Here is a 24,083-nt window from a genome sequence, read left to right as displayed (position 1 = left end):
GCGTGTCTGCTCTTTCCTGCCTTCTGCCTCCCCTCCAGCCCTGCTGAGGGTCCAGAGTTGCTTTCTGGTGGGTTCTAGACCAGGGGAGCAGCCGGCGGGGCCTGGCTCTGGCTTGCACGGGCAGGCACGACCTCCAGCCGGAGAGCCTCTAACTCCCCTGGCTCCTTGGAATCGGCTGACTCGATAAATAAAGCTCATTGAAAGGATTTGCAAGAGGTCAGACAGGAAGTGGCAGCTGCCGGGGAACCTGAGCCCCGTAATCCAGCCCGGCTTTACCCAGGAGATCCAATTAGAGGGCACTGTGCCCGCCCCCCCCCAAGGTTGCGCTGGCAGGCTCTGAGTTTGGGGGTCTGACTCAGGAAGACCACGAAATGCACGGTCCTTCCTCCCGCCCACCACTGTGGCCAGAAGCCCTTGTGTACGTAGCCCAGTGGGGTCTCTGGCTAGAGGCCAGTGACTGACCATGGGCAGCAGCTCAGGGAGTACATGACCACCAATGCCTGCCCCTAGCAGGGAATGAAGCAAGAGCAGGCAGCTTTAGACAAAGGCACCCATGTGAGGACACGTTATCGGGGAACGTACGTGACAGGGCCGTGGACCCCAGGGTCAGCGGCTCACCCTTTCCCAGCCTCCTGGCCAGCAGCTATAAATGTTGCTCATCGCCTCTAGGGACACTGTGAAGAGAACTTGGGCTCCCGCCAGAGACGTGCTCTGAGATCCATGACGTCCTGTGTAAATTCAGGCAGGGCTGGTTCCACCTCGATTGTCCACCAGGTCAAGCCAACTCTCTCATCTCCCACCGGGGGGGGGGGGCTGTGAGTTTCTGGCACCTGGGCATGCCTGAGTTGGTTTTACTGTTCCCTGCACATGGTGTCTACACAGAGCAGGTCTTCCAGAACCAGGAGGGAGAGAGATGGAGTGGACGGTGAGAACGTGGCTGCGTGGATAGGTGATGGATAATTGGTGATGAAGAAGTGGTGGGCAGATGGATAAACGGGCAGATGGTGAATGGGCAGGTAGGTGGATGGATGGATAGTTGGATGGGTGAACAAATAGATGGATGGGCAGGTAGATTAATGGATAGACAGATGGATGGATGGATGGATAGATGGACGGGTGAATGGATGGCTGGTTGGATGGATAGATAGATAAATGGGTATATGGATGGATAGACGGATAGATGGGTAGAGATGGATGGGTAGATGGATGGATGGGTAGATGGACAGATAGATGGATGAATGAACAGATAAATGAATAGATGGATAGATGGATGGATAGACAAATAGATGGATGGGCAGGTAGATTAATGGATGGACAGATGGATGGATGAATGAATGGTTGGTTGGATAGATAGATGGATAAATGGGTGTATGGATGGATAGACAGATAGATGGGTAAAGATGGATGGGTAGATGGATGGATGGGTAGATGGATGGATGACGGGTAGATGAATGGATGAGGAGGTAGATGGACGGCTAGATCAATGGATGGACGGGTAGGTGGATGGATGGGTGGATGGATGATGGATGGTTGTATGGATGGGTAGATGGATGGAAGGATGATAGATGAGTTGATGATGAAGGCACGATAGGCAGATATACATCTATCTGTATTGATGAATGATAAATAGATGGTTAGTGGATAGATGGATGGATGGTGGATGACAAATGGATGAAGAACAGATGATGGCTGGATGTATGGATAATTGATGAATAAATGGATAAATGTAAAATAAAGCAACAGTCCCCCCCCTTGACTTCCTTATAGGTCATCCATCCTTTTAGTCAATGAGTATCTGTTGAGTGCAACCTTGAGGCAGCACTCTGTGTGAGATCCAAGAGAGTCACACAGTCCTGCCCCTACGAAAATCAAAATAAGGTATTTAGGATCATGGACTGGGATGGAAGGAGGGGGTGGCGGTTACTTCCTGGGTGCGAATCCCAGCTCTTCCAACAACTGACTATGTGAGCGGGACAAGCCCCCCTAAGTTCCCCTCCACCGAAAGGAGAAAATAAGGAGCCGGGGAGAGAGAGAGAGAGTATAGCAGATTCGATCCCTGGCATCCCATAGGGTCCCCTGAGCACCACCAGGAGGGATTCCCGAGTGCTGGAGCCAGGAAGAAACCCTGAGCATCGCTGGGTGTGGCCCACAAAACCACAAAACAATAATAACAATGAAAAATAAAATAAAAGGAGAGAATGACAGCACCTCGCCTATAAGGCTGTCAGGGAATTAAACAAACGTAAAGTGCCTGGAAGAGCGCCCGGCAGCCGGCTAAGTCTGCGAGCATTTAAACTGACACTAATGGAGGAGCTGGCTTGGAAACAAAGGAACAGAATGCAGCAAGGCCGGTGCCACAAGAGGCACCCACAGGAGAAGCCAGGGGAAGGCGTATGCCATTGTACCCGGAGCCGGTGGGTCACACAGAGCTCTTCAAAGGATTTGAGCAAGGCGTCGAAGCCAGGAGAGTGGGAGGATGGGAAAGTCGAGATACCTCGAGACCAAGGCCTGGCCCTCGGAGTCACCCAGCCCTAAGAAGGAAATTCCCTAGGTTCCCTCGGACCAGGGGGGGTTGGGTGAGGGGCCTGCTGGCAATGTGGGCGGAGCGTGGTGGGGGAGACGTTTCGTCTGGGCCTGTCCTGACCCGGGACCGGAGAGGGCACATGACAGGCCCTCTCGGGTGGCAGGCAGCAGGCAGGAGTTGGGTTTCAGGCTGCTGGGTGGTGGCCTTTCTCCTGGCCCCTGAGAGTCCCCAGACAGTGGCCCAACCTCTTGCCACACACACCCCACCCCCCGCCCCTCCCCCCACGCCCTGGGTTGTCCGACCTCCCCACAATGGCACCTGCCCCAAAATAGCTTCCATGTGAGGGCGAGAGAAAGGAAAAGATTAGACCCTTGCGTGAAAGGGGACACGGGGGTGTGGGGTTGGGGGGGGTGAGGGGGTGAGCGCTGAGAGCAGTCAGGTGACCAGGTGTCGTCCAGCACCACCACAGGAGGTATAAAGGGCCTCGGGCACCCGGGGGCCGGGAGTCCCTGCGGACAGAGCCAGGACACCCAGTCAACCCACTCCTGCTCTTTTGATCTCCTTCAGGCTCTGCCATGGCGCTCAGCGACGGGGAATGGCAGCTGGTGCTGAACACCTGGGGGAAGGTGGAGGCCGACATCCCAGGCCACGGGCAGGAGGTCCTCATCAGGTAAGAGGCGGAGGCACCAGCCTTCTCCCACAAGGCACAGCCTGGTCCAGGGTCGACCAGTTGGCCCGGGCAGGGGTCGACCAGTTGGCCCGAGACCAGAGCATCCAAGGCCCCCAGTGGGGTTCCCTTTCTGCTTGTCAGTGCCCAGGGCTGGAGTCAGGAAGGGACCCAGGACCCGGCTGGGGACTGAGGCAGCAGCTGGTGACCAATCTGGGACTGCCCGGATGGAAGGCTGGACATTTAACCAGACCATGTCCAGGGGGCGCCTCACTTAAGGGCCAAGGATAAGGGTATCGAGGTGGGTTGAGCCATAGCCTTAGACTTGGCTCTGCCCCAGAGCAGCTGTGGGACTCTGGGCAAGGCACACAGCCTCTCTGTGCCTCCATCTCCTCTCCTACACAAAAACGCAGAAAGCCTCACGTCAGAGAGCGGAAGCGCAGGTCCAGTAAGGGAATGCGTGTCAGGGGTCCAGTGTGGTTCCAAGGCGCCTGATGCGTGGAAGGTGCTAGAAGGTGCTAGAAAGTGCTAGAAGGTGAGAGAAGGTGCCAGACGGTGCTAGTAGCTGCTAGAGATGAAGTCCAGGCAGAGACTTCAAAGCCACATCACTGGAAAACAGGAGGCAGAGCCTCACCAAGGACGTCTGGGGGTGGCTCGAGCTTGACTTGAGAGTTCACAGTTGTGGTCTCTGAGCACTTTTTTTTACCCTCAGTTACGCACAGGGGTGGGGTGGGGTGTCCGGAAGAGTTGGAGAGAACAGACTCCTGAGTTTTGTAGCCAGAGGGATGGTGAGGGGGGCTGGAAACAGCGCCTCATCCCCCCCTACCCCGACCACCCTCCAGCCCTCTGCTCTGCTCGGGACTACTCTAGGGGCATGGTCTAAAGGGGTGTCCCAGTGTCTCCCAAACCCGGGAGGAAGTGGCCAGGGGCACACTGTCCTCCTCTGAGCCACGGCTGGCTCTCTTCCTGTCTCCTGGGGCCACTTCCAGATTCCACGTCTGGGGGAGGGCAGATCCTCTATGCTCTACTCTACAAGGGTGGCACCATTGGCGCCCACACTGTAGAGTGTCGGGGTGTTTCTGTCTCCTGTTGGTCCCCGGGGCCTCAGCTGGGTTTCCTCAGCCACCAGCCCGTGCTGTGACCTTGGATAAGCCCCTCCTACCGAGACCTTTCCCGAGTGACCCCCTGCCTCGCTCTCACGTTCTGGTCAAAGAGCCCGTGATCCCACCTGGGCAGTGACCAGGAGATCAGAGCGTGGAACCAGCAACTTTCCTTGGTACTCTGGGACCCATGCCCTGGGGGACAGTGACCTCGGAAGTCTTTTGTTTGTTTATTTATTTTTTTGTTTTGTATTTTTGAGCCACAGAGCTAACTCCTGGCTCTGCCCTACTCAGGAATTTCTCCCGGGGGAGTTCCGGGGACCCTATGGGGTGCTGGGGCTCAAACCCGGGCAGGCTGTGTGCAAGGCTGACGCCCACCCCACTGTAATAGGCCTTTGGAGGCCTTGAAGGAGACTCGGGTATTGGGGGGGGCAGATACTTCCTCCTTTCCCAGGCTGGATCTGAGAGGTGCCAGGGGCCGGGTGCCAGGGACGAGACGTGATGGCCAATCTCCTGTCAGGCGGCAGACGCCACACCAACTGGTCCTGGCTGCGGCATGGAGCTGGGGTGGGGCCGGGACGGTGATGCCAATGTCAGGGGTGCGGGTACTCGCAGGGGCCCAGGGCTCTCAGGCTGGGCCAGACTGGACCCGGGCTTTCTTGCTGACCTTGGAGAGGTCACTCCTTGCCCTCAAGTAGGGGGAGGGCAGCTCTGTCCACCAGAGTCTGTTTAATATAGCACCGAGCGTGGCCCTTGCAGACCCATATCAGAATTTCTAGAACCTGAGAGGCTGTGAGATCAGTGGGAGATTCTGGTCCTGAAAGGTGGGGGGGGGGGGGGCAGGAGGGAAGGGTCCCTGAACATCACTGGGTGTGACCAAAAAAGCAACAAAAATAAATAAATAAAAATTAAGGGCTGGAGTGATACCACAGCGGGGAGGGCATTTGCCTTGTACGCAGCCAATCCGGGTTCAATTCCCAGCATCCCATAGGGTCCCCTGAGCACCGCCAGGAGTGATTTCTGAGTGCAGAGCCAGGAGTAACCCCTGTGCATTGCTGGGTGTGATCCAAAAAGAAAAAAAATTAATAATAATAATAATCTTTGGGGGCTGGATCGATAGTACAGTGGGTAGGGTGTTTGCCTTGCACGTGGCCGACCCGGGTTCGATTCCCAGCATCCCATAGGGTCCCCTGAGCACCGCCAGGAGTAATTCCTGAGTGCAGAGACAGGAGTAATCCCTGTGCATCACCAAGGTGTGACCCCAAGAGCCAAAATAATAATAATAATAATAATCATCTTTTCTGCTTTCCTAATGTCTGCCACTGAACAAAATGTTGTGAGGTTATGGGAAGCTTGAAAATTCGTCCTGGAGGCCAATGCTCCTTAAGTTACACAGAGAAAATAGAGCCGGGCAAGGGTGACTGTAGGGAACATGCAGATTCCCAATCTGATGGCAGAGGTGAGGGTGGAGGTGATGGGAGGGTGGAGTAATGGTGTTGATGGTGGAGGCTATGATGGTCTCCATGAGGTCAGTGACAAAGGTGAGAACTGTCGAGGTGATAGCAGTTGAGAGGGGGACAGCAGGAACGTTCTAAGACACAGTGGCCCCCAGACTCGGCCTTGCGTGCTTCACAGATACCATGAGGGCGCCTGGATCAAAGGAGAGGTCAGGTGGGGTCCCCACGGTCCCGAAGCTTGTGAGCCGCGTCTCTGTTCTCTGTGCCCTGTAGACCCTCGACCTCAGCCCGGCCTTTCGTTCTAGAGCACAGGCGTTCGCAAGTCTGGGTGCTTGTGGTTCTACTGTGGGGGTCCTCTCGGGTCCAGTTCCAAGTGGGCCTGCTGGGAAGGGTCCTCCCCTTGCTAAGGGATGAGCGAGCTGGTAGACAGCAGCTTAGAGGGGACGCTGGTATCAGGCCAGCCAGGACTGCTGAGACGCTGGCCCTCATCCCGTCCCCGCCCCTTTCCGGCCGTCTCTGCAGGCCTGGGGCTCACGCCAGCCCACAGCCAAGCCTCTGCTGTCAGGCCCAGCCAAGGGGCCACCCCGGGGGCTCAAGAGGCCGGACTGGCCAGGTGGGGCAGGAGTCTGGGTCACCCGACTTCCCTGTACACCTGAAAGCGAAGAGAGGGTTGAGCCTAGAATCTAGAGGCTGAGTCCGCGGTGTCTCTCTTTTTTTTTTTTTTGCTATTTGGGTCACACCTGGTGATGCACAGGGGTTACTCCTGGCTCTGTACTCAGGAGTTACCCCCTGGCAGTGCTCAGGGGACCATATGGGATGCTGGGAATCAAACCCGGGTTGGCCACGTGCCAGGCAAATGCCCTACCCACTGTGCTATCTCTCCAGTCCCCTCTTTTATTTTTTTTTTAATTTAAAATTTTTTTTTGCTTTTTGGGTCACACCCGGCGATGCTCAGGGGTTCCTCCTGGCTCTGCACCCAGGAATTACTCCTGGCGGTGCTCAGGGGACTCTATGGGATGCCAGGGATCGAACCCGGGTTGGCCACGTGCCAGGAAAACGCCCTCCCCGCTGTCCTATTGCTCCAGCCCCCCGGGTGTGTCTTAGTGATATAGCCTCTGTCTCTCACGCGGGATGCTCAGGGTTTGACCCCTGATGCCGAGCAAATAACCCATGAGAGGTTGGAGGCTGCGATGACTCACCCGGATCCGGGAAGTGGTTTCTGTGTCCACACAGTGCCCAGGAGACAGACTCAGCTTCTGTGGTTCTCAGTCCTTGGTTCTTTATCCAAAAGGCTGGGGTGGGGGAGGGGATGATGGGGGAGGGGCAGAGCTCCCCAAAGCTTCTCCCCAAAGCTTCCTGTCTCCTCCGGCCCCTGACATAGCTAGCTGCCCGGATCCTGAACCTGCCGGGCTGAAACTCAAGGCTCATGGTGGCCACAGGGGAATGACCAGGAGCCGGGACCCTCGGAAGGTGGCCCAGAAGAGCTGTCAGTGACGCCGGAGGCTTGGCTGGGGCCCCGGGGGGAGGCGGGACATTGGCCACAGCTGCAGGCGGCCCCGGGCGGCGCTGAGTCACAGGCGAGGCACGTGGTGCCGTGGACACAAGCACGAACCTGCATGTCCCCTCAGAAAACAGAGCGGGGGTGGGGGTGGGGGTCCCGGGAATGACAGAGAACCAAGGTCTCCTGCAAGGGCTCAGTGGGGACAGGGGCTAGCGGGAGGCGGGGAGGAGAGCGAGTTCTGTGCTCACCCCAACCCCAAGTGTGGGTGCTGACTCTCACCCGGGGGTGGTGGGTGGTGGGGCCGACTCTCCGCCCCCAAGATAGATCCCTCTTGTCCCAGCAGAAAGGGTGGGGCTTGGGGCTCCCTGAGGGCTACTGGGGGGCAGGGGTTAGGACCCGTGCAGAAGCTCATGGGGGGGTGTGGGAGAATCAGGGAACAGATGATGGGGATGGGAGGGAGTGGGGCAGGGATCAGAGGAGAATGAACAAGTTTAGGGGCCTCGAGTGCGAAGGTTCTCCTGGGTGCAGGGAGCCCCCAGGGCTGGAGTGTTTCTGCAGCCCGCGGCAGGGATGTTGTTACCCTTGCAACGCTTCCCAGCCCAGGGCTCTGACATGGTGACCCAAAGGGACGCCAGAGCTATGCAGGGGAACAGAGGGGTGCCTTAGCGCCCTGTACCCTCCTGCCACTCCATCCTTGCCAGTCCTCATCTACGCTCCACACGTGGGGGAGAACAGAGAGAAGCCCAGGCAGTGCAGAGATGGTGCAATTCAGAGACAGTGCTGAGCAGAGACAGTGCAATGCAAAGATGGTACAAGGCAGAGATGTGCAGTGTAGAGAGGGTGCAGTGCAGAGATGTGCGGTGTAGAGATGATGCAGTGTAGAGTTGATGCAGAGATGATGCAGTGTAGAGATGATGCAGTGTAGAGATGATGCAGAGATGATGCAGTGTAGAGATGATGCAGAGGTGGTGCAGTGCAGTGCAGAGGCAATGCAGTGCAGAGACGGCTCCCTTCCTCCATCCCAGCCTCCATGCTAAAAAACCACCGCCAGCCATAGAGACCTCTCAGAGGGTCGGGAGCCCTGGGTTCCATCCCTATGGACCCCAAGGAATGGTCAAGGGTAGCTCAGGGGGGGATCCCAACCTCCCTCTGTACCTGAGCAGTGCCTCAGAGCAAGACGGGGCACTGCCAGGGGGAAGCACCCCCAGAAGCAGCCACAGTGAGCACTTATGCCACACTTCCGGGGCCTCCTTCCACCTCAGGAATGCTCGGAGCACTTGGGCGCTCCTGCTTCCTTCAGAGGAAGTTTCCAGGCCCTGAGAGGTGGAGGCAGTTGCAGGGGGGGGTCACACTGCTGGGGAGTGGCCCGTGTCCCCCACCTCTGAGCCCGGTCCTGCTTGCGCCCACAGGCTCTTCCAGGGCCACCCCGAGACCCTGGAGAAGTTCGAGAAGTTCAAGAACCTTAAGTCGGAGGGTGACATGAAGGCGTCCGAGGACCTGAAGAAGCACGGCACCACGGTGCTCACCGCCCTGGGCGGCATCCTCAAGAAGAAGGGGCAGCACCAGGCCGAGCTGGCACCGTTGGCACAGTCTCACGCCAACAAACACAAGATTCCCATCAAGTACCTGGAGGTGCGAGGCCGGGTGGCAAGGGGGCGGGGGGGCGGAGCTGGAACGTGGTGGGGCGGGGTCAGGGTGAAATAGGGGCGGAGCCAGGGCAGAGTGGGGCGGGGCCAGGCTAGGGTGGGGCGGGGCCAGGGTGAGACAGGGGCGGAGCCAGGGAAGGGGGAGGGGCCAGGGTGAGACGGGGCGGAGTCAGGGCAGGGTGGAGCAGGGCCAGGGTGAGACAGGGGCGGAGCCAGGGAAGGGGGAGGGGCCAGGGTGAGACAGGGGCATATCCAGGGCAGGGTGGGGCGGGGCCAGGGCAGGGTGGGCGGGGCCAGGGTGAGATGGGGTGGAGCCAGGGCAGGATGGGACAGGACGAGGGTGACAGGGGCGGAGCTAGGGTGAAACGGGGACGGAGCCAGTGCAGAGTGGGGCGGGGCCAGAGTGAGACAGGGGCGGAGCAAGGGCAGGGTTGATGGGGAGAGGGCGGAGCCAGGTGGGTGGGGGCGGGGCCGAGGTAGGGTGGGTGGAGCCAGGGCAGGGTGGGGGCGGAACTGGGGCCGGGCCGGGGCGGAGCCAGGGGTGGAGGGATGGGGGCAGAGCCAGGGTGGTGCAGGGGCGGAGTCGGGGTTGTGTGGGGCAGAGTAGAGGCGAGCAAGTGTAGGGGCCCGGTGGGTGAAGCCAGGGTGGGATAGGGTCAGTGGGGGCAGGGGGTGGGATCACAGTCAGCTCAAGGTGGGGTCAGGGTGGAGGGGACAAGGGGAGTCAGAGGGGCAAGATTGGGGTCCAAGCCCCAGTTAGGAAGCACTGGGAGGGGGGTGTCTGGGTCCCTCCTCTGCTTCCCAGATACCTTTTCTTTCTCTCCCGGTGTCCCGGAGAGGCCTCTCCGCACCCCCAGACCCACCCCCTACTGCAGCTGTCAGGGGGCATCTCCTCCCCCGGATGTCCTCAGCATTGCACCCATTGGACAGATGTGAAAACCGAGACCGGGAGACATCAGGCAGCTAGTTGGGGTTACCCGGCCGGCACTCCTGCTCCATCTCTGTCCCATCGAAGCCACGACCCCGGCTCCTGCGTCCCTGAGACGGAGTGACACAGGCCGTTGGGGTGGGAGTGGAGAAACCGGGGCTCTGGCCGGTGGGCTTGGGGAGCAGCAGGCTGTCTTTCTTGGTTCCGGCATACTTAAGATGGACACGTACAGCCTGGACAGGAGGGAGGGCGCATCCTCGCTGGTGGGAAGGCAATGAAGATCAGAAGAATGGGAAAAATTCTCAGCCCGAGCCCCTGAGGCAGGACTAGTCTCAGTGTCTGGACAAGTGTGGCTCCAAGGTAGACTCAGTCCACAAAGGCTGCCAGAGCACCAGCCCTCTGACCCACATTCCAAAGAGGAAGTGGGAGGAAGGGAGGAAGTTTCCCCCACGGGCATTTGAGGTGATCCAAAAATCTCATCCAACCAGGGAGGAGCATTCACAAGGGGTTGGCCAGAAGAGCCACTTTCCCTCCCACGGGGACACTGGAAGGGACAGTTTCTTGCCGCTTCCAAGGCCAGTTTCTTTTTCTTTTCTTTTTTTCTTTTTGGGTCACACCCGGCGATGCTCAGGAGTTGGGTCCTGTGGTTTGCAAAAGAGGCATTGAGTGGCAATCATGTTCGGTCCATAGTCTACTTTCAGCATGCATCTCCCATCCTGGGAGGATCCTCCCAACAACCCTTGATTTGGTGCTCCCTTCTCTATCTGAGCTGCCTTTTCCCCCAGCATGTGTGGCTGTCCTCCAAGCCATGGAGTGAACTTCCTGGTACTAATCTCAGCCACTCCTGAGTGTTAGTCTCCCATTTTGTTACTTTACGTCCCCCAGATGAATGCAATCTTTCCGTGTCTATCCCGTTTTTTCTGACTCATTTCGCTTAACATGATACTTTCCATGTAGTACCACTTGTATGTAAATTTCACGACTTCATCTTTTCTAACAGCTCATAGTACTCCACTGTGTAAATGTACCAGAGTTTCTTCAACCAGCCATCTGTTCTCGGGCACTCAGGTTTTTTCCAGATTCTGGCTATTGTAAAGAGTGCTTCAGTTCACTCTTAACTGCACTCAGGAATCACTCCCGGTGGGCTCGGGGCATCGGGTGGGATGCAGGAGATCAAACAAGGGGCATGCAAGGAAAATAAATGCCTTCCCCACACCACGATCTCTATGTTCCTGGCACGGGCACATTTTGGGAGCTTGATGTAGACGCCTCATCTCTGCCCCGCCTGAGTCTAAGACGTCCTCTTCTCCTCTGCCCCTCCGTTTCTCTCCTTCCCTGTCCTTGTCTTAGTTTTATTTTTTTGTATGGGGGCCGCAGCTGGTGATGCTCAGGGGTTCCTCCTGGCTCTCTACTCGGGAATTACTCCTGGCTGTGCTCAGGGGGCCATATGAGATGCCGGGAATCGAACCTGGATCAGCCACATGCAAGGCAAACGCCCTACCCGCTGTCCTATTCTCCCTTTCATGAGAATGGAACCTTTTTATTTTTTATTATTTGGGGGGGGGGTCACACCCGGTGATGCACAGGGGTTACTCCTGACTCACGCACTCAGGAATGACTCCTGGCAGTGCTCGGGGGACCCTATGGGATGCTGGAAATCGAACCTGGGTCGGCCGGTGCAAGGCCAACGCCCTACCCGCTCTGCTATCACTCCAGCCCCAAGAACGGAACCTTTGAACTGTACCACCCAACCCTGTCCACCAGGGGTCGCTCCTCCCTTCCCAGTCGCCTGCCTGGCACGAGTTCCCCCAAACCCAGTGGCTCTGCCGTGGACACAGGGTAGGGTCAGTTTCGGGGTCCGGCGGGAGCCACCTCCATCTCTGTGTAAGGTCCCACCTAGACTTTAGGTCTCCCAAGCACTCTGATGGCAACAGAGAAGAGGCGAGTCTGTCCCCACCCCACCCATTCACCTCCCCACCACCCCATGAAGTCACTCAGCCGAAAATCAAGAGCACTCGAGAGAGAGTCCTCCTGAGAGAGGCCTCCTGGCTGGGCCAAGGGAGGTGGGGATGGAAACCGGCCCCTTTCTCTCTGCGGACCCCACTCCCAGTCTGGCACTTGTCCTGGGGTGCATGCAGCCAACCCCAGATCGATCCCCGGAGCCTCATCAAGCCCAGGAGTCATCCCTGAGCACCTAGACAAGAAGATAAGGAAGCTTTTCATTCTTTTTGGGTCACACCTGGCGATGCTCAGGGGTTCCTCCTAGTTCTGCACTCAGGAATCACTCCTGGCGGTGCTCAGGGGACCCTATGGGATTCTGGGAATCGAACCCAGGTCGGCTGCGTGCAAGGCAAATGCCCTCCCCACTGTGCTATCGCTCCAGCCCCAAGACAAGGAACTTTTGTCCTGCCATGGTTTGGCCTGTCCTGAGCCACAGCTGAGAAGGTAGGGGGTGACCAGGGCCATGCGGGTTAGGCCTTTCCCAGCTAGCTGGGGACAAAGGGCCGAGCCCAGAGCAGCCCCTCAGCTGGTTTCCCCAGGGCTCCGCTCCCCGACGGCAGAGACGGGAGCCCGTGCCTGACGCCCTTCTCTCTCTCCTGCAGTTCATCTCGGAAGCCATCATCCAGGTCCTGCAGGCCAAGCAGGGTGGAGACTTTGGGGCCGACGCCCAGAGCGCCATGAACAAGGCCTTGGAGCTCTTCCGGAACGACATTGCTGCCAAATACAAGGAACTGGGGTTCCAGGGATAAGGACCCCCCTCCGAGCTCCCCCACCCCAGCCGCGGGTCCCCAGGGCCCAGGGGAGGATGCGGGGGGCGGGGGAGGCCTCACCTCACGTAGTCGCATGTAGAGTGTGTTCTGGGTGTCCGTCTGAGCGGAGGATAGCAGGGTAACGTTGGAGGGCAGCGGGGTGCAGGGGTCCGAGGGGCTCCCCCCCTGCTCCTTGGGAACCGGGGAAACCACGGCCTTGCGCCCACCCACCGCGGGAGGGGGCTGTGACACCCTTTCACCAAACAATGTGTCCCCACGCGGCCCCACACCCCCAAACGCAAGCTGGACACCACCCCCCGCGGTGACCATCCTGATCCTCCCGCCCCCGAAACAGCAGAATGTCCCTTGGCAAAGGGGCAGGGGTGCGGGCGGGGAGGGACAGCCCCCGCCAGCCCCCCGCCCCCCAACATCAGCCTCCTCAGCTCCCACGGCGCCCCCTGGGCTCAATAAAGGCCTGGCACAGCTCTGCAGCCTTCATCCGCGTCGGCGTGGTGACTCCCCCAACGCCTCACCCCCCCCCCCAGGAGCCAACAGCAGGGAGGGGAGGAGTGCGGGGAGGAGCCCCTTCGGGGTGCAGGTAGCCCCGAGGGACAGAGGGTCTCAGGCCCCTGGAGGGGGGAGCGCCCAGCAGCTGAGACAGGCCCTCGGCTGCCACAGCTCTGTCACACTCCAGACACCGGCTTGTGAGTGTGTGTGGATGGTGTGTGGTGTGTGTGTGGTGTGTGGTGTGTGTGTGTGTGTGGTATGTATGTGTGGTGGTGTGTGTGTGGTGTGTGTATGGTATGTGATGTGTGTGGTGTGGGGGTGCAGTGGGGTGTATGTGGTAGAGTATGTGAGTGGTGGTGTGTGTGGTGGTGGTGGGTTGTGTATACGTGGTGTGTGTGGTGGTGTGTATGCATGGTGAGGTATGTGTGGGGGGTGAGGTGTGTGTGGTATGTGGTATGTGTGGTGTGTGTGGTGGGGGGTGTGTGTGGTATATGTGTCGTGTGTGTGTTTTGTGTGTCTGTGTGTGGTGGGTGCACTGTATGTGGTATGTATGTGGTGTGTGTATGTGTGTATGGTGGTGTATGTGTGGTGTGTGTGGTGGTGTGTTGTGTATGATGGTGTGTGTGTGGTGTATATGTGGTGTGTGTCTGTGTGTGTGGTGTGGTGCTGTGTGTGTGCTGTGTGTATGTGTGTATGGTGGTGTGTGTGTTGTGGTGTGTGTGGTGTGTGGTGGGGTATGTGTGTGGTATATGTGTGGTATGTGTGTTTTGTGTGTGTCTGTGTGTGGTGTGTGTAGTGTGTGTTGTGTGTATATGTGTATGGTGGTGTGTGTGTAGTGTGTCTGGTGTATGTGTGGTGCTGTGTTGTGGTGCTGTGTGTATGGTGGTGTGTGTGGTGTGTGTGGTGGTGTGTGGCGGTGTGTGGTGTATGGTGGGGTGTGTGTGGTATACGTGTGGTGTGTGTTTTGTGTGTTTGTGTGTGGTGGGTGAGGTGGGTGTGGTGGGTGTGGTGTGTGGTGTGTGTATGGTGGTGTGTGTGTGTGGTGTGTGTGGTGCTGTGTGTATGTGTGTTTGGTGGTGTGTGTGGTGTGTGGTGTATGGTGGGGTGTGTGTGGTATATGTGTGGTGTGTATGTTTTGTGTGTGTCTGTGTGTGGTATGGTGTGGTGTGTGTATGGTGGTAGTGTTGTGTGTGTGTGGTGTGTGTGTGGTGCCTTCTGTGTGTGTACGGTGGTGGTGTGTGTGTATGTGTGTATGGTGGTGGTGGTGTTTGTGTGTGGTGGTGTATGTGGGTGTGTGTATGGTGGTGGTGTGTGTGGTATGTGTGTGGTGCTGTGTGTATGTGTGTGTGTGTGTGTGTGTGTTGTGTGTGTGAGCAGGAGCTTGAGCCAGAAGGCAGGGACTCAGCCCCACAGACACGCAGGGTTAAGCCTTCCGGGGAGGGGACCGACCCCTTCTCTTCCTGGGTGTGGTGTTGTTGCTGTTGGGGTCACGCCCTGCAGCGCCCAGGCTTCCTCCGAGCTCCTGGCTCAGGAATCCCTCTGGCGGGCTCAGGGACCACCAGGGACAGGATGCTGGAGATGGAACCGGGGTCCGCCAGGCCCCTCAGCCCAGAATCCCCAAAGCCTGATTGCAACACCAGCCTCAAGGTCGTGGCTGCAGTTCCCCAGCAGAGCCTGTGACCGCCACAGCCGGGAAGGGGCATTAGAGGAAGGTCTGGTGACCTGAGTGACCCGGTGAGGGCCCTGACAGCGCCAGAACCCGGGCGACCGCCTCCGGGTCCCAGAAACCTCGGGTTGGGGGGGGGGCGGGTCTCCGAGGGGAAGGGCCCAAGCCAGGGCCTGGGGCCCTGCAGTGCTCGGTGCCAGCACACCTGCCCTACCTACGCCCCCCCCTGCCGGGAAGCCCCCTCCCTGAAGCTCTGGGCTTTGGGATTCATCCTGATGCTCCGAGAAGGAAGGCTGAGGCGGGAGGGTCCCCCCTCCCCAGGGGCGGGTGCAGGGGAGCATTTAGATCTGAGCTGCAGCCAAGACGCACGCACGTTTGTCTGCGGTGAGTGCTCCGGGGGTCTCCTCTACGTGGGTGAGATGTCAAGTCCCTGTCCACCCCCCTCCCCCAGCCGCCAAAGCAAACGAGGAGATTAGCGGGAGAGCGGCCCCCCGCTGTTTGTCATGCACCCCACGTCCCTCGCAGAGGGGATTTGTCGCGCTCAGAACACCGAGAAGCAGCCACACACGCCTGACATGCACAGAAATGCAAGCATGGGGGTTTGTGTTGTTCTGTTCTGTTTTGTTTCGTTTTGTTTTGTTTTTCCTGGAACTCAACTAAATGTTTCTTGATTTGCTTTTCCACTCTGGGTGTATCCCCAGCGATGCTCAGGCCTGGGAGGGCTCGAGAGGGTCACTTAGATCTCTGTCCCAGCCCCCCGAATCTCCCTGGATCTGGGTTTGGGGTTTCACTGTGGCCAGGGGGCCAATACCAGCTCCATGACATTCTCTCTAAACCCCCCAATCCCACATTTCCCTGATTTTTTGGGGGGGAGTGTCACACCCAGCAATGCTCAGTGCTTCCTCCTGGCTCTGCACTCAGGAATTACTCGTGGCCGTGCTCAGGGGACCCTATGGGATGCTGGGAATCGAACCCAGGTCAGCCGTGTGCAAGGCAAACGCCCTCCCCGCTGTGCTATCGCTCCAGCCCCTCCCTGAAGTTTTGTCTGGTGCCAAGGGGCTTCTGTTGCAAGTTGTGGCCCAAGGAGGGTGGAGGAGGTGGCACTCAGGTGGCTGTTGTCTGTCCTCAGTGATGTCTCACCCCACCTGGTCCTCCTCAGACACCGGAGGCATCTCTGGGATGGTATATCAGGGCTCCACCAACCAGGGGGACACTCATTTCCCAACTTCCAGGACGGGACATGGGAGACGGGCCCACGCAGGAAGCAGACGGGCCCGAGGGACCCTGGACTCACGCAGCCGTGTCCAGGGGTGGGTGTGCATGTCTGTGTGTGTGCAGGAGCATGGGGGTGTGTCTGTGCTGTGTCTGTTTGCGTGTGTTCCTGTGTGTGATCGTGTCTGTCTGTGTGTCTGTGTGTGTCTCTGTCTGTGTGTGTCTCTGTCTGTGTGTGTCTCTGTCTGTGTGTCTCTGTGTCTCTATGTATGTGTGTGTCTGTATGTCTCTGTGTGTGTATCTGTGTGTCTCTGTTTGTGTGTGTCTCTGTATGTGTCTCTGTGTGTGTCTGTGCATATGTCTGTGAATGTCTGTACAAGTGTGTCTGTGTGTGTCTGTATTTGTATGTGTCTCTCTGTGTGTGTCTGCATGTGTATCTCTGTCTGTATGTCTATGTGTCTCTACGTATGTGTGTGTCTGTCTGTGTGTTTGTCTGTGTGTGTCTGTCTGTGTGTATATCTGTGTGTGTCTGTGCATGTGTCTGTATGTGTGTGTCTGTGTCTGTATTTGTATATGTCTGTATGTGTGTCTCTGTCTGTGTGTCTGTGTGTGTCTCTGTCTGTGTGTCTGTCTTTGTGTGTCTGTTTGTGTGTCTTTTTGTGTCTATGTGTGTACTGTGTGTGTCTCTGTTTGTGTGTGTCTGTGTGCGTGTCTCTGTGGGTGTCTGTGCATATGTCTGTGTGTGTCTGTGCCTGAGTGTGTCTGTGTGTGAGTCTGTATGTGTTTATGTCTGTGTGTGTCTGTGCATGTGTCTGTATGTGTGTGTCTGTATGTGTCTATAAGTGTGTATCTGTGTATATGTCTCTGTGCGTGTGTGTGTGTGAGACACCCGCCATGGGTGTGATCTCAGCTTCAGCTCATTTCCGCTCACCCACGCCCGGCCTTTGCCTGTGTTGGCGAGGTGGGGGTGGGGTGCTCAGGACGGGTGTGTGGGGTGTGTGATCCGGGAGGCCTGGAGAGAGTGCCGGGAGACAGCCGCGCGCCCCCAGGGACACGGCCAACCTTTAGCTCAGCCAGAGGTGTCGGGTGACTGAGCAGAGCCAGTGACAGGATGGGCGTCACCATCTCCGGGAGCCGCGCCCCGTGCCAGGGACAGGCCAGGTGGCCTTGGGGCGCCCTTTAGGGTCCCTCTGGAGCTCGGAGCCCCACCGCCTGGGTCCCCAACCCCCCAACTCTCTCTGTCTCCTTCCTGCTGCTTTCTGTCCCTGTTTCACCATCTGTCTGTCTGTCTGTCTGTCTCGCCCGCACACACTGTCCTGTGCTCCCAGACCAATGGAAGTTTGCTCCATGGCTTGGAGGCCAGCCACACATGCTAGGGGGAAAGGAAACTCAGATAGAGAAGGGAGCACCAAATAAAGGGTGTTCGGAGGATCCTCCCAGGATGGCAGATGCGTGCTGAGAGTAGACTATAGACCAAACATGATTGCCACCCATTGCCTCTTTTGCAAACCACAACACCCAAAAGGAGCGACAGGACAAAAGGGAATGCCCTGCCACAGAGGCAGGGTGGAATGGGGGAATGGGGGGTGGGAGGGATACTGGGATCCGTGGTGGTGGGAAATGGGCACTGGTGGAGGGATGGGTACTTGATCATTGTATAATTGAAACCCAGGCACAAGAATTTGTGGGTCTACAACTGTACCTCATGGTGTTTCACTAATAAAAATTTAAAAAATAATAAAAAAAAATACAGGGACTGGAGCAATAGTACAGGGGGTAGAACGTTTGCCTTGTATGCAGCCAACCCAGGTTCGATCCCCGGCATCCCATAGGGTCCCCCAAGCACCGCCAGGAGTAGCTCCTGAGTGCAGAGCCAGAAGTAACCCCTGAGCATCCCTGGGTGTGACCCAAAAAAGCAATAAAAATATATATATATATACAGTTACCACATGGGGCCTGGAGCCATAGCATGGCAGGGAGGGTGCTTGCCTTGCCCATGGCCAACCCGAGTCTCATCGCCAGCACCCCACAAGGTCCCCTGAGCCCACCAGAAGTGACCCCTGAGCACAGAGCCAGGAGTAAGGCCTGCACATCGCCAGGTGCGGTTCCCAAACCCAAACCTGTTACTGTCACTGTCCTCCCGTTGTTCATCGATTTGCTCGAGCGGGCCCAGTAACGTCTCCATTGTGAGATTTTGTTGTTACTGTGTCTGGCATATCGAATACATCACCAGGAGCTTGCCAGGCTTTGCCACGCAGGAAGGATACTCTCAGTAGCTTGCCGGCCTCTCCGCGAGGGGTGGAGGAACCGAACTCGGGTTGGCCATGTTGGCTGTGTGCAAGGCAAACGCCCTACCGCTGTGCTATCGCTCCAGCCCAAACCCAAACCCAAACTTAAATAAATAAAACGAGTTCCCAGACAAAAGCGCCCAGCCCTTCTGGGAACGGGTAGGGTTAGGAAACTGGGGTTCGCTGTCCCGAGGGTGGGGTGGGCAGGTCTGGGAGGGAGGCAGGGGTGTCTCCGTAGGAAGGAGACAGGAGTAGAGGATTCAGAACATTCTGGATCATCGGGCTTTTCTGCCAAGCTGCCGGGGCTTTGGGGAGTGGGTGGGCAACTGAGTGGGGGGTTCATGGGGAGAGATTGGGAATAGGCCCAGAGAAAGAGTCCCAGGCAGACCTGTTCTGAGGAGAGCTCTCTGCTTCCATGTCTTGGGGACCAGCACCCCTAGGCCCCAGAGGAGGAAGCGGGTGGGTGGGTGGTGAGAACACCCCGGGGAGAAGGGGCGGCTGTGGGATTTGGCCAGAACTGCTGGCGTCTGCTGGGGGCCTCCCTGGCCCCGTCTCTGTCACTCTCAGGGCCCCCCTGACACGGAGCACGGACGTTCTGTGGCCATCTCTCGGCAAGTGTCACTGCCTCGTGGGTGAAGCCAAGTGACCCAATCCCCGCGAGCTGCACCGTGGCAGGCAGGCTGGCCTCGGGCCGGGGCTGGGAGCTAGGTGCCAAAGGCTACTGGGTTGGCCCCGCTGAGGTCACGCCACTCGCTCTTTCTGGGAAATGCCTACGTGAGGCCACTCAGGGACTCTCTGGGGCAGAGGTGAGCCTCCCCCAGGGGACCTGAGGCCACTGCCTCTCAGTGCAAACTCTGGGATTCTCTGAAGGAAGAAGCAATTGCACACAGCCAGACACCCCCAACCGGCCATTCACAAATATCTATGAACCCCTGCTTTGCACGTCTGTATCACAGACCCCATGCTCCCGAGAGAGCGCTTTCAGAGACAGCAGCTGCACGTGCTGCCTCAGTGGAGGGGGCGGGGGTGGTCGCTGGAATCTGGCTGCGGTTCCTCCTGCGGTGGCTCTGGGGTTAATTGTCTATCAGGCCTCTTGCTACCAAGGTCACACACAGAATGGCTGCCACAGCTCCAGACATCACATCCTCACCCTCTTCGCCTCCTCTTCCTCCTCTTCCTCTTCTTCCTCCTTCTTCTCCTCCTCCTCCTCTTTCTCTTTCTCCTTCCTCCTCTTCCTTCTCCTCTTCCTCCTCCTCTTCTTCCTCCTCCTTCTCCTCCTTCCTTTTCTTCCTCCTTCCTCCTCCTTCTCCCTTTCCTCCTTCTCCTTTTCCTCCTCCTCTTCCTCCTCTTCTTCCTCCTCCTCCTCCTTCTTCCTCCTCCTCCTCTCGTCCTCCTTCTCCTTCCTCCTCTTCCTCCTCCTCTTCTCCCTCCTTCTCCTCCTCCTCCTTCCTCCTCCTCCTTCTCTTCCTCCTCCTCCTCTTCCTCCTCTTCTTCCTCCTTCTCCTCTTCCTCTTCCCCCTTCTTCCTCCTCTCCCTGCTCCTCCTTTTCCTCCTCCTTCTTTCTCCTCTTCCTCCACCTCTTCCTCCTCCTCCTTCCTCCTCTTCCTTCCCCGTCTTCCTCCTCTTCTTCCTCCTTCTCCTGCTCCTCCTCCTTCTTCCTCCTCTTCTTCCTTCCTCCTTCTCCTTCTCCTTTTTCTCCTCCTCCTTTTCATCCTCCTCTTCCTCCTCCTCCTCCTCCTCCTCCTCTTCCTTCTCCTTCCTCCTCCTTCCTCCTCCTCTTCCTCCTCCTCCTCCTCCTCCCTTCCCCTCCCCATCCACCCCTTCCTCCCCCCTCCCCACCCACTCCTTCTCTTCCTTCTTCCCATTCTTTTGGAATTTTTTTTTTGGGGGGGGAGGCCACACCCTGCGATGCTCCCAACTCACTACTGGCTCTACACTCAGGCAGTTCTGGGGGACCATGCAGGCTTCTGGGGCTGGGAGGTCAGCCCGGGTGAGCCACGTGCAAGGCAGGCTCCCCAGGGCAGCGCCGAGCTCCACCCACCCCATCTTCCCTCTCTGGATTCCTTTCGCGTCTCGGGCACCCAGCTCCTGGCCCCGGGACTCTGTGTCTCCAGCCCTCTCCACCGTGCTCTCTGTCTCTCGGGCGATCTCTGGGTCTCTGCACCCCATCTCCGCGGGCCCCATCGTCCTCTCTCCCACTCTCTCCCCCTCTGCCCTGGCGCAGATCCCCTCGGCTGAGCAAAGAGCTTAAAATAATAACGTTTACGAGCCGGCAGGGGGGAACGGGGTGTTCCTGTCCACTGTGGGCCACAGAGCCAGGAGCAGGGCAGCTGCACTCTCGGCCGGGGCAGGGGACAGCGGGGAGGGGGCTGCCCGGTCCTGCCACCAAGCTGAGACAGAGCCACCACAGGTTCACTGTCCCGGCGAAAACAGCGCCCGGGCCTCTGGGGCCCCGATCGGCCGAGACTGGACAGTTCTTGAGCACTGGGAGGGTTGTGAGCTGGACACGGGCCCACCCCCCCGGCCCCAGGAAGGTGCTGGGGGCAGAATTGGAACCACGATGACCTCTGTTAGGTGTCATGCTGTCGTCAGGCTGTGCCAGTCGGGTCTTCTCTGAGGGAGGCTCGGGGACAGGGACCGGTTTAGCCCAAGTCCCCGAGAGCCCAGAGGGTGGACCTGGGGTCCCCGTCCGGGCTGAGGATGAGTGAGGGGCCGGAGCAGAGCAGCCCCTGCTGGGGTCCACCCCGCGCCCCGGCTCTGAGCCACCTCTGGGTCCCTCTGCAGGGACCAGCCCAGTGATGTCAGAAATCCCCTTTTGCTCTCTGAGCCTCAGTTTCTTCGCCCAGCCCCGGGGAAACTCGACCTGTGAGTTGGGCGTCCGTGAACACAGTGATTTTGTGGGGAAGATGGCCCACACCTGGCAGTGCTCAGGGGTCACCCATAACAGTGCTCAGAGAGCCCGCAGGGTGCCAGAGATTGATCCTGGTCGGCCTCCTCTGAGGCCAGTGCCCTTCATCCAGTGCTCCTTCTGACCTGAAATCAATTATTATTATTATTATTATTATTATTTTTTTTGCTTCTTGGGTCACAACTGGCGATGCTCAAGGGTTCCTCCTGACTCATGCACTCAGGAATTACTCCTGGCGGTGCTCGGAGGACCCTATGGGATGCTGGGAATCGAACCCAGGTTGGGCTGCATGCAAGGCAAACGCCCTACCCGCTGTGCTATCTCTCCAGCCCTCAATGATTTCTTTGTGATAGCACAGCGGGTAGGGCATCAGCCTTACAAGCGGCCAACATGGCCGACCCGAGTTCGATTCCTCCGCCCCTCTCGGAGAGCCCGGCAAGCTACCGAGAGTATTTGATATGCCAAACACAGTAACAACAAAGTCTCCAATGGAGACGTTACTGGGCCCGCTCGAGCAAATCGACGATCAACGGGAGGGCCTTTACCTTTACCTTTACCTTGTGTGTGTGTGTATGTGTGTATGTGTGAGTGTATATGTGTATGTGTGTGTTTGACTTTTGGGTCACACTTGGAGGTGCTCAGGGCTTACTCCTGACTCTGCACTCAGGAATTACTCCTGGCCGAGCTCAGGGAATCCCCTGGGGTGCCAGAGCTCGAACCCGGGTTGGCTGTGTGCCAGCAAGCATCCTCCCAGCTATCACATCTCTCAGACCTGAGATCAGTGATTTTTCAGAAGAGGCAGAAGGAAAGCAGTGTGGGGAGGGACCAGGCTGGGAGCAGTCTGGAAACGCTTTGCCTTCTAAAATTGGAATTTCTGAACCGGAGAAATTTAGTACAAGGGGGAGGGCACTTCCTTTGCACACATGGCTGACCCGGGTTCAATCCCCCGGCATTCCTTGAGCCCCGCCAGGAAGGATCCCTGAGCACAGAGCCAGGAGTAAGCCCCAAGCATCGTGGGATATGGCCCCCAAACCAAAAATAAATTACCGAATCAAACAGGATTTCTTTTGGGTGGAGGAACAAATTGTGGTAAGAACACGAGATGATGGGGCTGGAACAATAGCACAGCGGGGAGAGCGTTTGCCTTGCAAGCGGCCAACCCGGGTTCAATTCCCAGCATCCCATAGGGTCCCCTGAGTACTGCCAGGAGTAATTCCTGAGTGCATGAGACAGGAGAAACCCCTGAGCATCACCGGGTGTGACCGAAAAAGCAAAAAATAAAAACTGTCAAACATAAAATTAAAAAAAAAAAAAGAACACGGGATGACGAGGGGCCTGGCGTTCTGTTGCTCTTGGCTGGTCGGGAACTAGCGTGTCCCTGACTCAAAGGACACAGGGTCCAGGTCCAGCTGTCGGAGACGTGCTGGGGCAGCGCTGCTGACCGGAAGCTGGCCCAGCCACCTGGTCTGCTGCCCGCCTGGGCTGGTGCGACTCACGTCCTGGGCACTAGTGGAGGGACAGGTGGCACCGGTGTGGGGAGTTTGGAAGAGCAAGTCGAGGTTCAGGCTGTGGGCTGGAAGACATAGGGCCGATCCACGGCGGGGGGGGAGGGGGGAGAGGGGGCGGAGAGAGGGCAGAGAGGGGCACCAGACTGCCTCCTGGGGTGGAATTTTTCACTCCTTCACCACCCACTCAGAGTCCCTCCCTGGGATGGTCCAACCTCTCCAAGGTCCTTCACACCCCCCCCCCCCAAATCTCAAATCTCTAGTCCCTGGGCTCCAGGCCTGAAAGCTCTCAGGGGACCATGGGGGGCCTGGCGGGGGAGGGGGTCCTCCCTGGCCTGCGTGACGTGGCACAAGTTTTTTGACATCTGCCGAGCCAGGCCACCACTTCCCCCGTTTCAACTAGCCCGGGGTCCACAGGGGGTCCCCAAGAAGGCGGCATATTTATGGGGCAGGCAGGAGCGTTCCTTTCTTTTCCCCATCCCACCGACACAGCTCATTTCCAGCGGGGAGGTGTTTGTTCGGGGGTCACACCCGACGATGCTCAGGGGGTTCCTTCTGGCTCTGCACTCAGGAATCACTCCGGGCGGGGCTCAGCGGACCCTATGGGATGCCGGGGACGGAACCCGGGTCAGGCGTTTTGTGCAAAGCAAATGCCCTCGCGTTGTTGATCACTCCAACCCCCTGGGTCTGAATCTTAAGAACCCCCCCGGCTGGCCAGTAGGAGGGCGTTCGCCTCCGTTCCTCATCGGTGAATTCAGACTCAGACCCAGCAAGCCAAAACAAAGATCATAAGTCTTGCCACGTGACTTCTTTCTCAGGGACCCACTGCTGTTGCCCCCACTATTTTTTTGGCCTTTTGGATCACACCCGGCGATGCACAGGGGTTACTCCTGGCTCATGCACTCAGGAATTACTCCTTGGCGGTGCTCAGGGGACCCTATGGGATGCTGGGAATCGAACCCGGGTTGGCCTTGTGCAAGACAAAGGCCCTACCCGCTGTGCTATCACTCTAGCCCCACTTTTTTTTTTTTTTATCATTTTGTTTTGTTTGGGTATCACACCTGACAATGCTCAGGGCTTCCTCCTGGCTCTGCACTCAGGAATGACTCCTGGTGGTGCTCAGGGGACCCTCTGGGATGCCGGGATCGAACCCAGGTCGGCCACCTGCAAGGCAAGTGCCCTCCCCGCTGTGCTATCGCTCTGGCCCCTTAGATTGATTTTGGAGGATCCAAGAAGTTAAGGAATCGTCCAAGGTCATACAGTGCTTGGGACCAGGTGGCCCCTTAGCCTAAGGGCCGCAAGCCCCGGGCATCAGAATACCCGCATCCTGCTGGCTCTGCTCAGCCCGGGACCTGGGTTAGAAAATACTTCCAGGGGCCGGAGCGATAGCACAGCGGGGAGGGCATTTGCCTTGCACACGGCTG

General features: G+C 58.0%; 1 protein-coding gene across 1 annotated transcript; it reads left to right on the top strand.

Moving 5' to 3' along the window:
* The first annotated feature begins 3,020 nt into the window (after positions 1-3,020).
* Positions 3,021-13,071, top strand: MB (myoglobin). The gene is made up of 3 exons (XM_056137428.1): positions 3,021-3,194; positions 8,659-8,881; positions 12,427-13,071. Exons 1-3 carry the CDS (start codon positions 3,100-3,102, stop codon positions 12,571-12,573), a joined length of 465 nt encoding a protein of 154 aa, XP_055993403.1. The 5' UTR covers positions 3,021-3,099; the 3' UTR covers positions 12,574-13,071.
* The last annotated feature ends 11,012 nt before the right edge of the window (positions 13,072-24,083 follow it).

This window comes from Sorex fumeus, unplaced genomic scaffold, assembly GCF_029834395.1.
Source record: "Sorex fumeus unplaced genomic scaffold, SorFum_2.1 ptg000125l, whole genome shotgun sequence".
Taxonomy (NCBI): domain Eukaryota; kingdom Metazoa; phylum Chordata; class Mammalia; order Eulipotyphla; family Soricidae; genus Sorex; species Sorex fumeus.
The sequence above is the reverse complement of the archived record's forward strand: the minus strand, read 5'-3'. Positions and strand labels throughout refer to the sequence as shown.

Excerpts from the sequence above, each read along its gene's own strand:
- MB (XM_056137428.1), top strand. The coding sequence starts at position 3,100 with ATGGCGCTCAGCGACGGGGAATGGCAGCTGGTGCTGAACACCTGGGGG. Across the intron at positions 3,195-8,658 it reads GGGCAGGAGGTCCTCATCAG|GCTCTTCCAGGGCCACCCCG; the intron begins GTAAGAGGCGGA and ends TTGCGCCCACAG. Across the intron at positions 8,882-12,426 it reads TTCCCATCAAGTACCTGGAG|TTCATCTCGGAAGCCATCAT; the intron begins GTGCGAGGCCGG and ends TCTCTCCTGCAG.